At 45.0% G+C, this 19164-nt stretch overlaps 1 protein-coding gene across 1 annotated transcript in view; it reads right to left on the bottom strand.

Moving 5' to 3' along the window:
- Positions 1–18951, bottom strand: part of Ubxn7 (UBX domain protein 7) — a 77733-nt gene extending 58782 nt beyond the window's left edge. The window contains exon 1 of the mRNA XM_070029946.1: positions 18809–18951. Within this exon, the coding sequence (XP_069886047.1) occupies positions 18809–18881 (73 nt within the window). The 5' untranslated portion in view covers positions 18882–18951. The remainder of the gene's footprint in view (positions 1–18808) is intronic.
- Between the last annotated feature and the right edge of the window lie 213 nt (positions 18952–19164).

Genomic DNA, 19164 nt, shown 5'->3' with positions numbered 1-19164 from the left:
AGGAACCAGGATACAAGGACACCTGTACCTCCCTGTTCATTGCTGCACTGTTCACAATAGCCAAGATATAGAAACAACCCAGATGCCCCACTACAAATGAATGGATCCAAAAACTGGAACATTGTGCAGCCATTAGAAAGGACAAAATAATGGCATTCACAGGGAAATGGACGGAACTAAAACAAATCATGTTGAGAGGGGTAAGCCAAGATCAGAGAGACAAACGGCACATCATCTCCCTGATATGTGGACATTAAACTCTAAAAGTAAGGAGATATGACAAAGTAAACAGGATTCAAGAAATAAAGGACCTCTTCTTAATTTGTCACATCATTTCTAGATGACCCCATGTTCTTGACTTCATATATGGTGTGTGTGTATATATACATATATATACACACCATATATGAAGTCAAGAACATGGGGTCATATATGTATATATATGTATATATATGTATATATATATACATATATATACACACACATATATGCCATATATATTTATGTCATACATACACACACACACACATATGCACATCTGAGGGAAGAAGAAGGGCACAGAATCAGGGAAACAGAGGAAAAATACAGTAGAGGGGCCTATCAGCTGCACTGGACATTGATAAAAGTGAAATAACTAAGCAACTCAAGGGCAGCGATGGGAAGAGGGAATGAGAGAGAAAGGGGAAACAGCTTATATTAAGCAAAAGGAAAGAAATATACATATCACTCAATTTGGAAAAAATAGCTGTAGTGTCAAAGTATGTACAGACCATAAGCTTTACAGACCATGATAATGGCAATGCACCTCGTGAAGGTTAAAATGTGTATGAAAGCCAGGCGTCAGTGGCTCATGCCTGTAATCCTACTCCAGAGGCTGAAAGCAGAGGATCACGGTTCAAAGCCAGCTGGAGCAGAAAAGCCCATGAGACTCTGATCTCCAATAAACCACTAGTAAACCGGAAGTGGTGTTGTGGCTCAAGTGGTAGAGTGCTTGCCTTGAGCTGAAGAGCTGAGGGATAGCGCCCAAGCCCAGAGTTCAAGCCCCATGACCAACCCCCCCTCAAAAAAAAAAATGTGTAGTGAGCATATAGGTATGTGGAATGGACTTCTGAAAAAAGTAGAGGGTCATATACAAATTTATAGTCAAGAAAGACAAACAACAAAGATGTGAAAAAAAAACAAGATTTAATGAAACATAAGTGGAAGAAAATTACTAATATATAGGACTGGGCCCCCAGGGCTCATGCCTGTAATCCTAAATACTCAGGAAACTAAGAACTGAGGATCAAGCCAGCACGGGAAGCTAAGTCCATTGAACTCTCATCTCCAATTAACCACCAAAGAGCGGGAAGTGGAACCGTGGTTCCAGTAGCAAAGCTCTAGCCTTGAATAAAATCCAGGTTCTTGGGCTCATGCCTGTAATCCTAGCTACCCAGGAGGCTGAGATCTGAGGATTAACAGGCCGGACAGGAAACTGTGAGATGCTTATCTCTAATTAACCACCAGAAAACCAAAGTTCTAGTGTGGCTCAAGTGGTAGAGCGCTCGCCTTGACTTGAAGAGTGCACCTGACAGTGCCCAGCCCAGAGTTCAAGCCCCACGACTGACAAAAAAAAAAAAAAAAAAAAAGGATAATGTGCAATTTAATGTTAAATCAACAAATGTTACCAATAAAATTCAACTTCAAAACATTTAGCTAAATCTCTAGAAATTTATTATGTATATGTTAGCCTAAATCCTTTTTATGATGCCATATTATACCCATTAGGATGGCTATCATGGTGAGGATGTGGAGAAATTAGAAACTCAATGTACTATTGATAGATGTAAAATGGTTTAGTCATCATGAAAAACAGTATGACAGGGCAGAGCGTGGTGGCTCACATCAGAGTGGCAGATAGCGCCCAGGCCTAGAGTTCAAGCCCCACACCCAACCAAAAACAAAGCAAAACAAAACAGTATGGCAGTTCCTGAAAATCACATTACGGTATGAACTATTAATTTCACGTCAAGAGTATATCCCAAAGAATTAGAAGCAGAATCTCAGTCAAGGGGGCATGACACTGAGTTCTTTGGGATGGAAACAGAGTAATTTGAATGTATCAACATTTTATCTCTTAAAGAATTCCAGGAAATGGAAACATAGTTGGTTGTGGTTGTTAATGCTGGCCTTTTGTTACTGTTGCCATCTTTTGGGGAGGGTGGGCAGAAGAGGGCACAGAAATGGAAAGAAGAAGGATAGCAAATGCAATTATGGTATTCAATATATACTAGATATAAATAAACTATGCAACTTGTGGGCAGGGAACAAGAGAAAGAAACGTGGGGGGTAGGGGAGTGAAGTGACACTGTCCAAAAAGAATTGTTCTCTTTACCGGACTCATGGAACTATAACCCCTCTGTACAACATTTTAGTAACAATAAAATTAGGGCTGGGAAGGTAGCTCAGTGGTAGATTGCTTGCCTTGCATACATGAGGCCCTGGGTTCAATTCCTCAGCACCACATAAGCAGAAAAAGCCAGAAGTAGTGCTGTGGCTCAAGTGGTACAGTGCTCGCCTTGAGCTGAAGAGCTGAGGGACAGCACCCAAGCCCAAAGTTCAGGCCTCAGGCCCGACAAAAATACAATAATAAAATAAAATTATATCTTTAAAAAACTGCCGGGCGTTGGTGGCTCACACCTGTAATCCTAGCTACTCAGGAGGCTGAGATCTGAAGATCACAGTTCAAAGCCATCCCGAGCAGGAAAGTCTGTGAGACTCCAATAAACTACCAGAAAACAGGAAGTGACACTGTGGCAAGTGGTAGAGCACTTGCCTTGAGCTGAAGAGCGAGGGACAGCACCCAGGCCAAGTTCAAGCCGCATGATCAACCAAAAAAAAAAAAAAAAATTGCCTTGCCAGCCGTTGGTGGCTCATGCCTGTAATCCTAGCTACTCAGGAGGCTGAGGACCACGGAATGTCCGTAAGACTCTTATCTCCAACTAACCTCAAGAAAACCGGAAGTGGCGGTAGAGCACTCCCAGAGTTCAAGCCCCATAAACAAACAAACAACAACAAAAAAGGCTCTGTCCAGCTCTATATACATAAAGAAAAAATATTCTAGGGGCCTGGGAAGGTGGCTCAGTGGTAGAGCACTTGCCTTGCATGCATGAGGCCCTGGGATCAATTTCCCAACACCACATAAGCAAAAAGAAAAAAGGAGGAAGTGGTGCTGTGGCTCAAGTGGTAGAGCGCTAGCCTTGAGCTGAAGAGCTGAGGGACAGTGACCAGGCCCAGAGTTCAGGCCCCATACCGGACCCCAAAAATAAAAATTCTATACATAGGCTAAGTAGTATAGCCATTAAGAGCCTAGTCAGAAAAATCTGAGTTTCGGCCGAGACGGTGACTCAGTGGTAGAGTGCTTGCCTCACCTGCAGGTTCAATTCCTCAGCACCACATAAGCAAAAAGCCAGAAGTGGCGCTGTGGCTCAAGTGGTAGAGCGCTAGCCTTGAGCTGAAGAGCTGAGGGACAGTGCCCAGGCCCAGAGTTCAAGCCCCACGACAGACCCAAAAAAAATAGAAAAAAGAAAAAAAAGAAAAATCTGAGTTTAAGTACTAGTCCTGCCATTTACTGCTTCTATGACTGAGTAAATTACATATGTGTGTATGTGTGTGTGTGTATCAACACAGTATACAAAAATAACAAATGAAATCAGTATAGTGTGACTATATACCATTTATGGAGAACCATTTTCTCAGCAGGCAGGCTGTATGATAACTCTTTTCTTGGCCATCTAATGTATTTTACTCATGTTAAAACACTTTCAAGAATTGAAAACATTTCAAATTTACCTTAATTTGTGTATATGTATGTGTGTGTGAGAGAGAGAGACAGAGACAGAGAGAGAGATACCTGGGATGGAATCAGGACTTCACAAATGCTAGACAAGCACTCTACCCACTGAACTACATTCCGAGCACTTACATGTTATAACCTTTAAAAGAGGAATTTGGAGGCTGGGAAGGTGGCTCAGTGGTAGAGCGCTTGCCTTGCATGCATGAGGCCCTGGGTTCGATTCCTCAGCACCACATAAGCAAAAAGAAAAAAGCCGGAAGTGGTGCTGTGGCTCAAGTGGTAGAGCGCTAGTCTTGAGCTGAAGGGCTGAGGGACAGCGCCCAGGCCCAGAGTTCAGACCCACGACTGGACCCAAAAATAAATAAATAAATATAGAGGAATTTGGGTTTGTATTAGTTGCATCTTAATTTTTATTATATTTTACAAAACTACCTGTACATATGAAAATCTTAAAAATAAACAAGGAAGGTGAGTCAAGAGCCTGTGGTTTATGTCTGTAATCATAGTTACTCTGAAGGCTGACATCTAAGGATCACAGCCCAGGGCAGATAAATTAACCACCAAAAAGCCAGAAGTGAAGGTATGGCACAAATACTAGTGTCATCAGCTTTGAGTGGAAAAAGCTAAACAAGCCCCCAGAACACACACACAGTAGAGAGAGATCTTTTCTATAAACATGTATAACCCTATACCAGTTCCTTCTCTGAGCATTCAATTTTTCATTTAATCAAGTCAGAAATGGGTCATGTTCAAGCCCTAAAGAAAACAAGTAATTCGGATGGGAAGGTGGCTCAGTGGTAGAGCACTTGCCTTGTATGCATGAGGCCCTGGGTTCGATTCCTCAGCACCACATAAACAAACAAACAAAAAAAGCCAGAAGTGGCACTGTGGCTCAAGTGGTAGAGCGCTAGCCTTGAGCTGAAGAGCTGAGGGACAGTGCCCAGGCCCAGAATTCAGGCCCCACGACCGGACCCAAAAAAAAAAAAAAAGAAAACAAGTAATTCTAAGATCTCCTGCGATGCCTACTTAATATATGAGGTATCACAAAACTTCTGATGTTTGAAATGTCAACATAACTCTCCTGGCTTTCTTCCTCCTTCTGAGGCTCCCATAATTTCTTCTTTTTTCTCCAGATGTTGGTATTCCATTAGGTTTTGTCTATTTTCTCACACTATTGTCCTCTACAAGATACCATTCTTTTTCTTTTAAGCCTTAACAGCTACCAATATAACAGATCAGCAGTCTTCTTTCTAGATTCAAGTTTTCATTTGCTTACTAAATAGTGATACTGCTTATATTTTGTCCATGTTCTTATATGCTCAGTGAGGCTGAAATGAAAATGTACTAGTCAACTTGTTGCAGTAAACCGCAAGACAGCACAGCATTCTCACTGTGATATGAATACAGCCAGCAGGGATAAACTAGAGTTTTTGTTAGTGGTGATCTTAGGGCTTGAACTCAAGGCCTGGGCTCTGTCCCTGAGCCTCTCTGTGCTCAAAGCTACCTAGCACTCTACTACTTGAGCCACAGCACCACTTCTGGCTTTTTCTGAGTAGTTCATTGGTCTTTCCTACACAGGCTGGCTTTGAACTATAATCCTCAGATCTCAGCCTCCTGAGTAGCTAGGATTACAAGTATGAAGCCACCAGAGCATAGCTGAAAATAATTTATTTTTTGTTATTATAGAGATGATATACAAAGGGGTTATTGTAAGTCAGGTAAAGGGTACATTTCTTTTTCTTTTCTTTTTATCAGATCGATCATGGGGCCTGAACTCAAGGCTAGTGCTCTACTACTTGAGCCACAGTGCCACTTCTGAATTTTTCTGCTTATATGCCTCTAAGGAATCGAACCCAGGACCTTGTGCAGGCAAGGCAAGCACTCTACCACTGAGCCACCTTTCCAGCCCCAAGGGTACATTTCTTTTTGGACAATGTCACCCCTTCCCTCGCTCTCTCTCAAGTTGCATAGTTCATTTTCTGGTATCACTGCTGCATTTGTTCACCCTTTGTCTCTCCATTTCTTGGAAACAGATTATTAAGCCTCATTCTGACTCCTCAGATTTCCTTTTTGTACCTTTCACAGTCCATTTTTCTATCATTAACTTATTTCAGCACAGAGCTTCTAAATAGCTACCTTCTCAACTATAGCCAAAAAATACATGTTTTAGCTGAGTGCCAGTGGTTCACATCTGTAATCCTAGATATTCAGGAGGCTGAGATATGAGGGTTGAAGTTCGAAGCCAGCCTGGGCAGGAAAGTCTGTAAGATTCTTTTATCTCCAATCAACCACCCAAAGGAAGTAGAGCTGTGGCTCAAGTGGTAGAGCACTAGCCTGAAGCAAAAAAAACTCAGGGAAGGGCTGGGAAGGTGGCTCAGTGGTAGAGTGCTTGCCTTGCATGCATGAGGCCATGGGTTTGATTCCTTAGCATCACATAAGCAAAAATAGTGGCACTGTGGTTCCAGTGGTAGAGCGTTAGCCTTGAGCTTAAGAGCTGAGAGACAGTGCCCAGGCCCAGAGTTCAGGCCCCCTGACCATCAAAATAAATAAATAAGTAAAAGCTCAGGGGGGCGGGAAGGTGGCTCAGTGGTAGAGTGCTTGCCTTGCATGCCTGAGGCCCGGAGGTTCGATTCCTCAGCATCACATAAGAAAAAAGCCGGAAGTGGAGCTGTGGCTCAAGTGGTAGAGCGCTAGCCTTGAGCTGAAGAGCTGACGGACAGCACCCCACGACCAGACCCAAAAAAAAAAATAAAAAATTTAAAAATTTTAAAAAAAAATAAAAGCTTAGGGACAACACCAAGGCCCTGAGGTCAAGCCTCAGGACTGGAACATAACAGCAATAAAAAGGCATGTTTTGCTGGACACTGGTCCTCATGTCTGTAATTCTAGTTTCGCTGGCAGCTGAGATGTGAGGGCTGAGGTGTTCAAAGCCAACTAGATAGGAAAATCCTGGACACATCTCCAATTAAGGATCAAAAAGCCAGAACTGGCTGGGCGATGGTGGCTCACGCATGTAATCCTAACTACTCAGGAGGCTCAGATCTGAGGATCCTGTCTAAAAGTCAACTCATACAGGAAAAGTCTATAAGACTCTTATCTCCAAGAAACTACTCAGAAAAAGCCAGAAATGGTGCTGTGAATCAAGTGGTAGAATGCTAGCTTTGGGAACAAAGAGGCACAGGGACAGAGCCCAGGCGCTGAGTTCCAGCCCCAAGACTGGCAAAAAAAATCTGAAGTGGAACTGTGGCTCAAGTGAACACCAGCCTTCAGCAAAAAGGCTTAGAAGAGTGCCCAGGTCCTGAGTTCAAGCACAAAACAACACAACAACAAGAACAAAAAAGTTGTGTAAGGCCGGGCGCCGGTGGCTCACGCCTGTAATCCTAGCTACTCAGGAGGCTGAGATCTGAGGATCGCGGTTCAAAGCCAGCCCGGGCAGGAAAGACCGTGAGACTCCTATCTCCAATAAACCACCAGAAAACCGGAAGTGGCGCTGTAGCTCAAGTGGTAGAGCGCTTGCCTTGAGCTGAAGAGCTGAGGGACAGCGCCCAAGCCCAGAGTTCAAGCCCCATGACCGACAAAAAAAAAAAAAAAAAAGTTGTGTAAGGGGAGACACAAAAATGGAGGAACAGAGAGTAAACAAATGCAGCAGCTGTACTCACTAGAAACTATGTGGAAAATGAACTATACAACTTGTGGGTGGGGATGGGAGGAAAAAACTGGGAGAGGTGACATTGCCCCCCCCCAAAAAAAGTACTCTTTACCTGATTTATATAACTGTAACTCCTCCGCACACCACCTTTATAATAACAATATAAATTTTTTTCAGCAGTCTTTGTTGCTTTGGGAGGGAAAAAAAATTTTAAGAAAAGAAAGTTTTATTCTTGGTAGTACTGGTGTTTCAACTCAGGGACTTGAGCTTGCTAGGCAGGCACTCTACCACTTGAGCCACTCCTCCAGCCCAGTTTAAGTTATTTCTCAGGTAGGGTCTTATGATTCCTCCTAAGATTGTCTTCATATCAAAATCCTATCTGTAAGGTCTGCTCCAGGCTATGGAGGCCCAGTGCAGTCACCTCCCAACCGCTTGGCTAAGTTTCTGCCCAGTATCTGTGTTACCCAGGTAACTGGCACACCTGGAAGCAGTCAACTATCACCAGGTAGGTCACATCCTGGCTGCCTCTGGTCACCCCTCCCAGAAGCGGGTCCCAGGCCCTCAGGTCACATCCAGATCCAATTTGGCCACTCCTTTCCCCCACCTGGCCACACCTCTTCCTGTCCCTGGCCTAGGTAAATCCTTGGGGGCTAAAGGGGGAGGGTTGCCCCTTTTGATCTTGCCTCTCCACCATGCACAGCAGGGGCAGCACAGCAGGGGCAGCAGTTCGGTAAATAAACTTCTTTTCCTGCCTGAATACCACGTGGTACTGTCTTCATCGGCTACCTAATTTAATATACCTACCTATTTAATATACCTTACACTGTCTAGCTGGGAACACACCAGCACACCAAGCTTACTGGCTAAGATGGGGTCTTGCCTCTAAGTATCACTATTCCACAATACTGTGAAATATGTAAAATTCATGTAATCACCTAATCTCAATTAAAGAAAAAAAAGTGAGCCAGGCACCGGTGGCTCACGCCTGTAATCCTAGCTACTCAGGAGGCTGAGATCTGAGGATCACGATTCAAAGCCAGCCCAGGCAGGAAAGTCCATGAAACTCTTATCTCCAATAAACCACTAGAAAACTGGAAGTGGCGCTATGGCTCAAGCAGCAGAGTGCTAGCCTTGAGCTGAAGAGCGCAGGGACAGAGTTCAAGCACCATGATCAACCAAAAAAAAGGAAAAAAAAGTGAGAGAAAGGATGGGTTGAGAGATGGGTGATAATGTTGTCAGACACTTTGTACTCATATACTGTTTTGTAGAATGAGAACTTCTTTGTACAACTAAAGATAATAAAATTAATTAATTAAAAAAAAAAAAGATGGGGTCTTGCCAGGTGCCAGTGGCTCACACCTGTAATCCTAGCTAATCAGGCTGAGATCTGAGGATTGTAGTTCAAAGCCAGCCTAGGCAGGAAAGTCTGTGTGCTGGTGGCTCACACCTGTAATTCTACTCAGATGCTGAGATATGAGGATCAAGGTTTAAAGCCAGCCTCGGCAAGAAAGTCCATGGGACTCTTACCTCCAATAAACCACTAGAAAACCAGAAGTGGTGCTGTGGCTTAAGTGGTAGAGTGCTAGCCTTGAGCTGAAGAGCTGAGAGACAGCACCCAAGAGTTCAAGCCCCAGGACTGACAAAAAAAAAATAGGATCTTTTTCTAAGCTGGCCTGGAAACACGATCCTTCCAATCTCCCAAAGTAACTGGGATTACAGACATGTATCACTATGTCTGTCCTTTAAAAAGTCCAATGTTTTTATATAACTCTCTACTATACTCGGAATGAAGCTGGGTGCAGGTGACTCACGCCTGTAAGCTACTCAGGAGGCTAAGATCTGAGGATTGTGGTTCAAAGCCAGCCTGGCACAAAAGTCCCTGAGAGCCGGGCGCTGGTGGCTCACGCCTGTAATCCTAGATACTCAGGAGGCTGAGATCTGAGGATCAAGGTTCAAAGCCAGCCCGGGCAGGAGAGACGGTGAGACTCCTATCTCCAATAAACCACCAGAAAACCGGAAGTGGCGCTGTAGCTCAAGTGGTAGAGCGCTCGCCTTGAGCTGAAGAGCTGAGGGATAGCGCCCAGGCCCAGAGTTCAAGCCCAAGGACCGACCAAAAAAAAAAAAAAAAAAAAGTCCCTGAGACTCTTATCTCAATAAACCACCAGGAATCAGAAGTGGGGCTATGGTTCAAGTGGTAGAGCGCTAGCCTTGAGCTGAAGAGCTCAGAGACAGCACCCAGGCCCAGAGTTCAAGCCCCATGACCGACAAAAAAAAAAAAAAGAATGAAGCCAAGATTTCTTAAACTGGCTTATAAGACCTTTCCTAATTTAGCATCCATTTATCTCTTCAGCTCCATTTATTGTATTCTATTTGTTTTATGCCTTATTCATTTGAAATTATCAATTATTTTCTAGACCTATTATCTCTTCTCATATCTTTGAATGTACATCTGTCCCTCTCCTCCAAGTCTCTGTACATGTTCCTACCAGAAACTTCTCTCTTCTAGGCTTTAAGTAGAAAATTATTTCTTCTGGGAAGCTTTCCTTGATCTCCCTTTTATATGTACTGGGAACATACTATGCACAAATACCTATTTATATATCTATATTCCTATTAGCCTATAAGCTTTATGAAGCTAACACAATGCCCTGCTCCTATTATATCCTCAGGATCTGAACTATGACTTAAATATGGTAGTTTTCAATAAATACTAAATTTAGTAAAGTATTTCATTTACAACGCAAAATCAATCTCCCTTACATTTTTCATTATTACCTTTGGGATGTTTTCTTTTAACAGGGAACTCACTTTTTTCTGGGGAGGGGGGCTTTGTACTCAGGGCCTGGGCGCTGTCCCTGAGTCTCTACCAGTTGAGACAGCACCACTTCTGGCTCTTTTGAGTAGTATATTGGAGATAAAAGTCTCACAGGGACTTTTCTGCCCAGGCAGCTTTGAGCTGTGATCCTCAGATCTCATCCTGCTGAGTAACTAGGATTATAGGCGAGAGCCACTGGCGCCTCAGCATCAAACACATTTTAATACTTCCCAAGACAAATGTGTTTTACAAGAAGGATGGAAACTGGCCACAAGGCCAAACACCATACACACCAAAATTTCCAATTTTATAATAAATGTTAAATTTTAGAAAAAGATTAAATTAAAATCTCTTTTGAAGTGAGATTCTACAGGGTGGTGAAGTATATAATACCTACTATGCACAAAGCTCTATAAAATGCTATGCAAGTATAACCAGTATCCACTTTCTATTCCTATATATATACTCACTTTCTAATTGCCACTTTCTTTTTTGCTCATTCCACAGTGTCCATACATAATATATAACCTTCACTTCATGAATTGTTACTATACGTGTATACTCTGTATGTATATGGATGTCAGCCCAGAAGTGCCATAGTTGAAAACATCTTGTTTTCTTTTGTTAGTACAAAATTTGAACTTGACTTTTTTTGCACTGGTTATTTTGAGATAGAATCTCAATTATTGCCCAGGCTCACACCTGGTCTGAGGTCCTATTTTATGCTTCCTGCCAACTTCCTCCACTGAGATGGTCTCATGAACATTTTTATCCAAGCTGCTCTGGAACCATGATTGTTATCTTAGCCTCCTACATAGTTGAGATGACAGGTGCATGATTCTACACCCAGCAATTAGCTGAGAAGGGGTCTCATGTGTTTGCCTGGGCTGCCCTAAAAACCACAATTCTCCTGATCTTAGCCTCCCAAGTAGCAACTATTTATAGGCATAAGCCACCAGAGCCCAGGTTGGTTCAAACATCTTTTTTAATTGCTGTCTTAATTGATGAAAGTGAACTAAACAACTCAAGGGTTGTGATGGGAGGGAAGAAACGAGAGAGGAACAGCTGATACTAAGCAAAAGGAAAGAAATATACATATCACCTGACATATGTAAAGGTAACCCTCTAAAACAACAATAAAAATTATTAAAATTTTTAAAAACTGCTAAGTCGGGTCCCAGTGACTCACTCCTATAAATTCTAGCTACTCAGGAGGCTAAGATCTGAGGATCTCAGTTCAGAGCCAACCTGGAGAAGGAAAGTCTGTGAGACTCAGCTCCAATTAACTACCAGAAAACTGGAAATGCCACTGTTGCTCAAAGTGGTAGAGCTCTAGCCTTGAGCAAAAAAGCTCAGGAATAGTGCCCAGGCCCAAGTACTCATGACCAACAACAACAAAAATTCTCTCTAGGGCTAGGAATGTGGCTTAGTGGTAGAGTACTTGACTAGTATGCATGAAGCCCTCGGTACCACATAAGAAGAAAAAGCCAGAAGTGGTGCTGTGGCTCAAGGGATAGAGTGCTAGCCTTGAGCAAAAAGAAGCTCAGGCACAGTGCTCAGCTCACCTAGAGCTAGATGCCAGTGGCTCACGTCTGTAATCCTAGCTACCCAAGGGTTGAGACATGAGGATCACAGTTCAAAGCCAGCCTGGGAAGGAAGTCTGTGGGACTCTTATTTCCAATTAACCACCAAAGAAGCTAGTGGCTCAAGTGGTAGAGTGCTAACCTTGAGCAAAAAAAACTCAGAAGTGGGGCCCAGAACCTCAGTCTGAGTCCCAGGACAGGCACAAACATAAATTAATAAATTATTTAACTGTCTAGTAATATATTCTTTCTTCACATTTTTGAGAATTGACATGTTAATGTATGATGAATATCATGGGAGGTCAATATTAGTAACACTGCAAAATATGGTGTAGCTATAATTTAACAGCGCTGGTTTTCTTACATAACTGTTAGATAACTCAGAAGGCAGCAATAGTAAAAGGTAGATCCTTAATATGATTACTTCAAAGACCACCAATTCCCTTGCCATTTGTTTGTCAAACAGTATGAGCATGAAAAAAATGTTCATGATGTAACATGAAGTAAAAATTTCACAATCCTATATTATGTATACCATGATCCACAATGCAAAAATAGGAACAACTAGACAACAGCATGTAAAAAACATACTACTGGGCTGGGAAGGTGGCTCGGTAGAGCGCTTGCCTTGCATGCATGAGGCCCTGGGTTTGATTCCTCAGCACCACGTAAGCAGAAAAGCCAAAAATGGCAGTATGGCTCAAGTGGTAGAGCTCTAGCCTTGAGCTGAAGAACTAAGGGACAGTGCCCAGGCCCAGAGTTCAGGCCCTACAACCTACAAAACAAAACAAAACAAACATACTACTAACTACTATGGTGAGAGATGATTATTCTGTATTGTCATATACTTTTTTTGATCACTTGTGAGGCTTGAACTCGGGGCCTGGACACTGTCCCTGAGCCTCTTTGTGCTCAAGGATAATATTCTACCACTTGAGCCACTACCAGTTTTCTGGTGGTTAATTGGTGGTAAGAGTCTCATGGACTTTCCTGCCTGGGCAGGCTTTGAACTTCGATCCTGAGATCTAAGCCTCCTGAGTAGCTAGGATTATAGGCATGAGCCTTGGGCACCCAGCTGTCATATACTTTTTAATTTTTTTTTTTTTTGGTCAGTCATGGGTTTTGAACTCTGGGAATGGGTGTTATCTCTCAGCTCTTCAGCTCAAGGCTACTGCTCTACCACTTGAGCCACAGTGCCATTACCAGTTTTCTGGTGGTTTATTGGAGGTAAGAATCTCACTGACTTTCCTGTCTGGGCTGGCTTTGAACTGCAATCTTCAGATCTCAGCCTCCTGAGTAGCTAGGATTACAGTCATGAGCCACTGGTGCTGAGCTACTTTTTAATTTTTTTAATCTGCCTTTAGTTCAGACTTATTATAATGTAATATACATACTATGAAGATACTTGTTCTATTTAGTGAGAAACAGGATTTATCAAAAACTTCTCTGAACTAGATGGAGTGGCTCAGGCTCTTAATCCCAGCTACTCAGAAGTTAATTCCAGCTACTCCAGAGGAAAAGCCTAGGTTATAAGCCAGCCTAGATAAAATAGTTCTTGAATTTCATCCCAATCAATTTACAAGAAAAAAAATTGGGCATAGTAACATTCATCTCTAATCTCAACTACTCAAATAGGATGAAAGTCCATGATGGCCTGGATGTAAACTTGAGACCTTATCTGAAAAATAATGAAAGCAAAAAAGGGTTGAAAGGGGTGTGGCTTAAATGGTAGAGTGCTTGTCTAGCTAAATGTAAAAAGCCTTGAGTTCAAATATCAGCACCCCCAAATAAATAAGTTTCTATTTTCTCTTCTATTGGTAAATGCCACAGAAAATGTAAGGCTCATCTTTTTTTTTTTTTTGGGGGGGGGGGGGGCGGGGGGGTCCAGTCGTGGGGCCTGAACTCTGGGCCTGGGTGCTGTCCCTCAGCTCTTCAGCTCAAGGCTAGCACTCTACCACTTGAGCCACAGTGCCACTTCTGGCTTTTTTTTCTGCTTTATGTGGTGCTGAGGAATCGAACCCAGGACCTCAAGCATGCAAGGCAAGTGCTCTACCACTGAGCCACCTTCCCAGCCTGGCTCATTTTTTTTGAGTGTGTTAGTCCTGGGACTTGAATTCAGGGTCTGTCCCTGAGCTTTTTTTCAAGGCTAGTGTTCTATCACTTTAAGCCACAGCTCTACTTCCAGTTTTGGTAGTTAATTGGAGATAAAGCTTCTCACACAGTGGGGAGCTGGTGGCTCATGCCTGTAATCCCAGCCACTCAGGAGGCTGATGTGGACTGGGATTCAAAGCTAGCCTGGGCAGGAAAGGCCATGAGAATCTCATCTCTAACTAACCACATAAAAATCAGAGTGGGGCTGTGGCTCAAAGTGGTAAAGCAAAAAACTTCAGAGACAGCACCCAGGCACATCTCTGCTTCTCTGCCTTTTTCTTTTCCTTTCTCGTGTGTGTGTGTGTGTGTGTGTGTGTGTGTGTGTGTGTGTGTGTGTGTGTGTGTGTGTGTGTGTGTGTGTGTGTGTGTGTGTGTGTGTGTGTGTGTGCGCGCGCGTGTGTGTGTGCGTGCGCGCGTGTGTGTGTGTTCTCTTTTTCTTTTCCTTTCGTGTGTGTGTGTGTGTGTGTGAGAGAGAGAGAGAGAGAGAGAGAGAGAGTGTGTGTGTGTGTGAGAGAGAGAGAAAGAGAGAGAGCCCTGGGGTTTTAACTTGGGGCCTCAAGCCTGCTAGGCAAGATCGAATATGACTCTTGAGTCATATTCCCAGTCTTTTCTGCTTTAGGTCATTTTTTTTTTTTTTTAGATAAGGTCTTCCATTTAAACCCAGGGACCTCTATCCTTCCATCTCTCCCTCCTTTGTAGCTAGAATAACAGGTGTATACCACCATACACAGGCTCTCAAATTTCTTTCTTGATTACCAGCGTGCACCACCACAGCCAGCTAAAATTTCTTTTTTTTTTTTTGGTTGGTCCTGGAGCTTCAACTCTGGGACTGGGCACTGTCCTGAGCATTTCAAAGCTAGCTCTCTACCACTTGGGCCACAGCGCTACTCCCAGTTTTCTGGTGGTTAATTGGAGATAAGAGTCTCAGGGACTTTCCTGCCAGGGCTGGCTTTGAATCATGATCCTCAGATCTCAGCCTCCTGAGTTTAGGATTACAAGTGTGAGCTACTGGCGCCCAGCTTGTCCCTCAGCTTTTTCACTGAAGGCTGCTACTCTGCATACTTGAACCATACCTCCACTTCTAGCTTTTTGTTGGTTAATTGGAAATTAAGAGTTTCACAGACTTTTTTGCTCAAGCTAGCTTCAAATCATGATCCTCAGGTCTCCTAAGTAGCTATGATTACAGGCATGAGCAACCAGTACCCAACACATATCTTTCTTTTATTCATTCGTTTTTTTTTTTTTTTTTGGGTCCGGTCATGGGGCCTGAACTCTGGGCCTGGGCGCTGTCCCTCAGCTCTTCAGCTCAAGGCTAGCGCTCTACCACTTGAGCCACAGCACCACTTCCGGCTTTTTTCTTTTTGCTTATGTGGTGCTGAGGAATCGAACCCAGGGCCTCAGGCATGCAAGGCAAGCTCTCTACCACTGAGCCACCTTCCCAGCCCTTTTTTTTTTTTTTGGTCAGTCGTGGGGCTTGAACTCTGGGCCTTGGCACTGTCCCTCAGCTCTTCAGCTCAAGGCGAGCGCTCTACCACTTGAGCTACAGCGCCACTTCCTCTTTCCTTTCTTTTTAGATAGAATCCACTATGTTGCCCAGGTTGACTTTGAACTCCAAGGCTCAAGCAATCCATGTACCTCAACTGAGACTACAGCTGACAGCATAGTGCCCAGCTTAATCCTGTATGTCTAATGGTTAAATACTATGCTATTTAAAAAATTATCAATAGGGGCTGGGAAGGTGGCAGTGGTAGAGTGCTTGCCTGGCATGCATGAGACCCTGGGTTCGATTCCTCAGCACCACATAAGCAGAAAAAGATGGAAGTGGCGCTGTGGCTCAAGAGATAGAGCGCTAGCCTTGAGCTAAAGAGCGGAGGGACAGTGGCCAGGCCCAGATTCAGGCCCCAGAGCCAAAAAAAAAAAAAAAAATTATCAATAGACGGAGCTTAACGCATATGTGTTTAGCATTCATTCTTGAGGCACTGATTCAATCCTTACCTCACACATACAAAAATAAAAAAAACTTAGCCAGGTGCTGATGGCTATGCCTGCAGTACTGGCTAGTCAGGAGGCTGTGATCTGAGGATCCTGGTTCAAAGCCAGCAGCAGCAGGAAAACCCATGAGATTCATCTATAATTACCTACCAAAGAGTCTGAAGTGGAGTTGTGGCACAAGTGGTAGAGTGCTATCTGTGAGCAAAAAAGCTCCATAGGGGCTGGGAAGTTAGCTCAGTGGTAGAGTGCTTGCCTTGCATGCATGAAGCCCTGGGTTCGATTCCTCAGCACCACATAAGCAGAAAAAAAAATGGAAGCAGAACTGTGGCTCAAGTGGTAAAGGCACTTGCCTGGAGCTGAAGAGTGGAAGGACAGTGTCCAGGCCCAGAGTTCAAGCCCCACAACTGACAAAAAAAAAAAAAGGAGGAGCCGGGCGCTGGTGGCTCACGCCTGTAATCCTAGCTACTCAGCAGGCTGAGATCTGAGGATCGCGGTTCAAAGCCAGCCCGGGCAGGAGAGACCGTGAGACTCCTTTCTCCAATAAACCACCAGAAAACCGGAAGTGGCGCCGTAGCTCAAGTGGTAGAGTGCTCGCCTTGAGCTGAAGAGCTGAGGGACAGCGCTCAGGCCCAGAGTTCAAGCCCCACGACCGACAAAAAAAAAAAAAAAAAAAAGGAGGGGCTAGGAAGGTGGCTCAGTGGTAGAGCGCTTGCATGTGTGAGGCCCTGGGTTCGATTCCTCAGTACCACATAAGCAAAAAGAAAAAAAAAGCCGGAAGTGGTGCTGTGGCTAGCCTTGAGCTGAAGAGCTGAGGGACAGCGCCCAGGTCCAGAGTTCAGGCCCCACGACCGGAAACCCCCCCCCAAAAAAGGAGAGTATTTAGAGAGGGGTAGGGGAAACTCATAGCACATCAAGAACAGTCAAAGGAATTTTCTCTTCTATAGATGTTTAAACATCATTGTCCACTGAGGGATAATGATCCAGTAATACAAGTGACAGACTAGGAAACAAGCTCTTATACCAACAGACAGAAACAATTAAAGCAACGAACTAAATCTATGCACCCCTTCACACTCCAGGTGTGTAAAACTAAGAGCCCAAAACACATTGTATTAAGAGGAAATAATGTGAGGTTAGAATAAGGTGAATTTATGAAGGGTAGCAGTTGGCATAGAAACTGAAATTATGTGGCATTATAAGCAACTCAAAGAAAGGCTTAACAACATTTACTTTGTGTCACTGACTAAAAGGTTTTTCTATATAAACTTATTAACTTATACACACAATAACCTCCTAATATTTTCCATAACAATGATTTAGACACTGGAAAATACGATCCATGTTAAGGACAATTACAACGCTTACTATCATTTTATCTGTCACCTTAATTTCTATTGTAAATTTTACTTACATTTTTGTGCGGGAAGACTACAATCAATGCACCAAACATCTATCTATCCAGTCATCACTTCGGAGCAAAAACTAAAACCACCGTTCATTACAAAAGGGTAGCTTGCAAACATCAGATATTGGTTAAAATACTACAACCAGCTCTTGCTCCAGTCAAACTCTTTAAAATAAAACATTCACTGGAAATATTCTTTGCATCTTGCAAATTACTACTACTAGGGAAAAGTATAGAGTAAGGAGAGGGAACTAACTTTCTGACCTCTTTTTCAACATGACAAAATTAGAACGGCAAAATTACACTCAGGCACATGGAGTACTCTTCCCTCAAATCACTCCAGAGAACTTCATCATTTGCTCCGCCCTCTAATAACTCATGCAAAAAAAGTTCAGCGCCGTCGGAGAGAAACAAGACCGAGCGCATTCACAGCAATGGCTCAGGGCCTTTCCTCCAGGCGGTAAGATCGGCGTGTGCCCTTCTCCGGGGTCCAAAGAGATGGAAAAACACAGGCCTAAGATTTGGGGGGGGGGGGGTCCACCGATGCCCAGAAACAGGTTTCTCTCAGAGAAGTTTCGACCGCCATCCTTATTTGATCAGAACGCTCGGGCGCCATGGTCTCGGTCTTGATGGTTTTATTATGGGAAGGTGGGAAACGCCAGGCAGGTTTCCTCTAGGCCTTTCCCCGTCAAGCCTGGGGGTTCCCCCTTCATTCTTCTCGTAAAGCCTCCGTCTCCCCTACGGTGCTCCTGGGCACCCGCGTTTTCCGAGATCTGTCGTCTCCCCCCCCTCCTCTCTCCCCGGGATGTGCAAAAGGCGCTGCCCAACCCACCCGGCTCGCCGTTAAAGCGGGAGAGCCCGGACACGCGAGGGCCCCCGCCGAGGCTCCGAGGGGCCCAGGAAGCAGAAGGGCAGGCCAGGGACGGGGGGAGGGGGCTGACCTGGCCGGGGAAGAAAGAGGGGTGAGGGCTCACACGCACACCCGCTTCTCGGGGGGCTGCAGCGAGAAGAGAAGGTGATGGAGGAGGGCGGTGGCCGGGTGCGGCCCCCCACTCCTCCCGCCCCCGGGTCCCCCCCGGCCGGCGGGAGCGGGCGGGCCCGGCCCATCCCCGGGTCCGGGCTGGCAGGGGGCGTGGGGGATCTGCCTCTAAACTGCGAGGAGACCGAGAACGAGGAACCAGGGGACTCGGGGGCGGGGAGGGCTGCCTCCCGCCTGAACCCCAGACCCCGACGTCGTCGTCGCCTCCTCCCCGGAGGGAGGACGGGAGCGGTGGGGAAAGCCCGAGGGATGAAAGCGTGAAGGTAAGAGGAAGCCGGGACAGCCCGGCCGACCCAGCCCTGACCCCACTGTCCATCTTCCGGTAACCGCGTCTCTTACCGGTGATGGCGGTGAACTGCTGAATTAACCCCTTCAGCGCCGACGACGCTGCGGAGCCCCCGTGGGCAGCCATCTTACCGCCGCCGCCGCTGCCGCTGCCGCCGCCGCCGCCGAACAACAACACAGACACACACGGACCGCCCTCCCCCACCTCGCCGCGCCGTCTGCGCAGGCGCCTTGGCCGCCCCAGGCTCCACCCCCTCCGCACGTCCTCTGCGCAGACGCACTGCCCCCAGGTCGGAGCGCTCGCTCAGCCGCCGGGGTTGGTGGCCGGGTGGCTACCTGCGCGCCGCATCCTTCTGGCAAGCTTGGAAGCCCGCTTCTTAGACCCGGGAATGATTCCAAAGGACGCTTCA

This window comes from Dipodomys merriami, unplaced genomic scaffold, assembly GCF_024711535.1.
Source record: "Dipodomys merriami isolate MVZ:Mamm:240054 unplaced genomic scaffold, mDipMer1.0.p SCAF_2, whole genome shotgun sequence".
Taxonomy (NCBI): Eukaryota; Metazoa; Chordata; class Mammalia; order Rodentia; family Heteromyidae; genus Dipodomys; species Dipodomys merriami.
The sequence above is the reverse complement of the archived record's forward strand: the minus strand, read 5'-3'. Positions and strand labels throughout refer to the sequence as shown.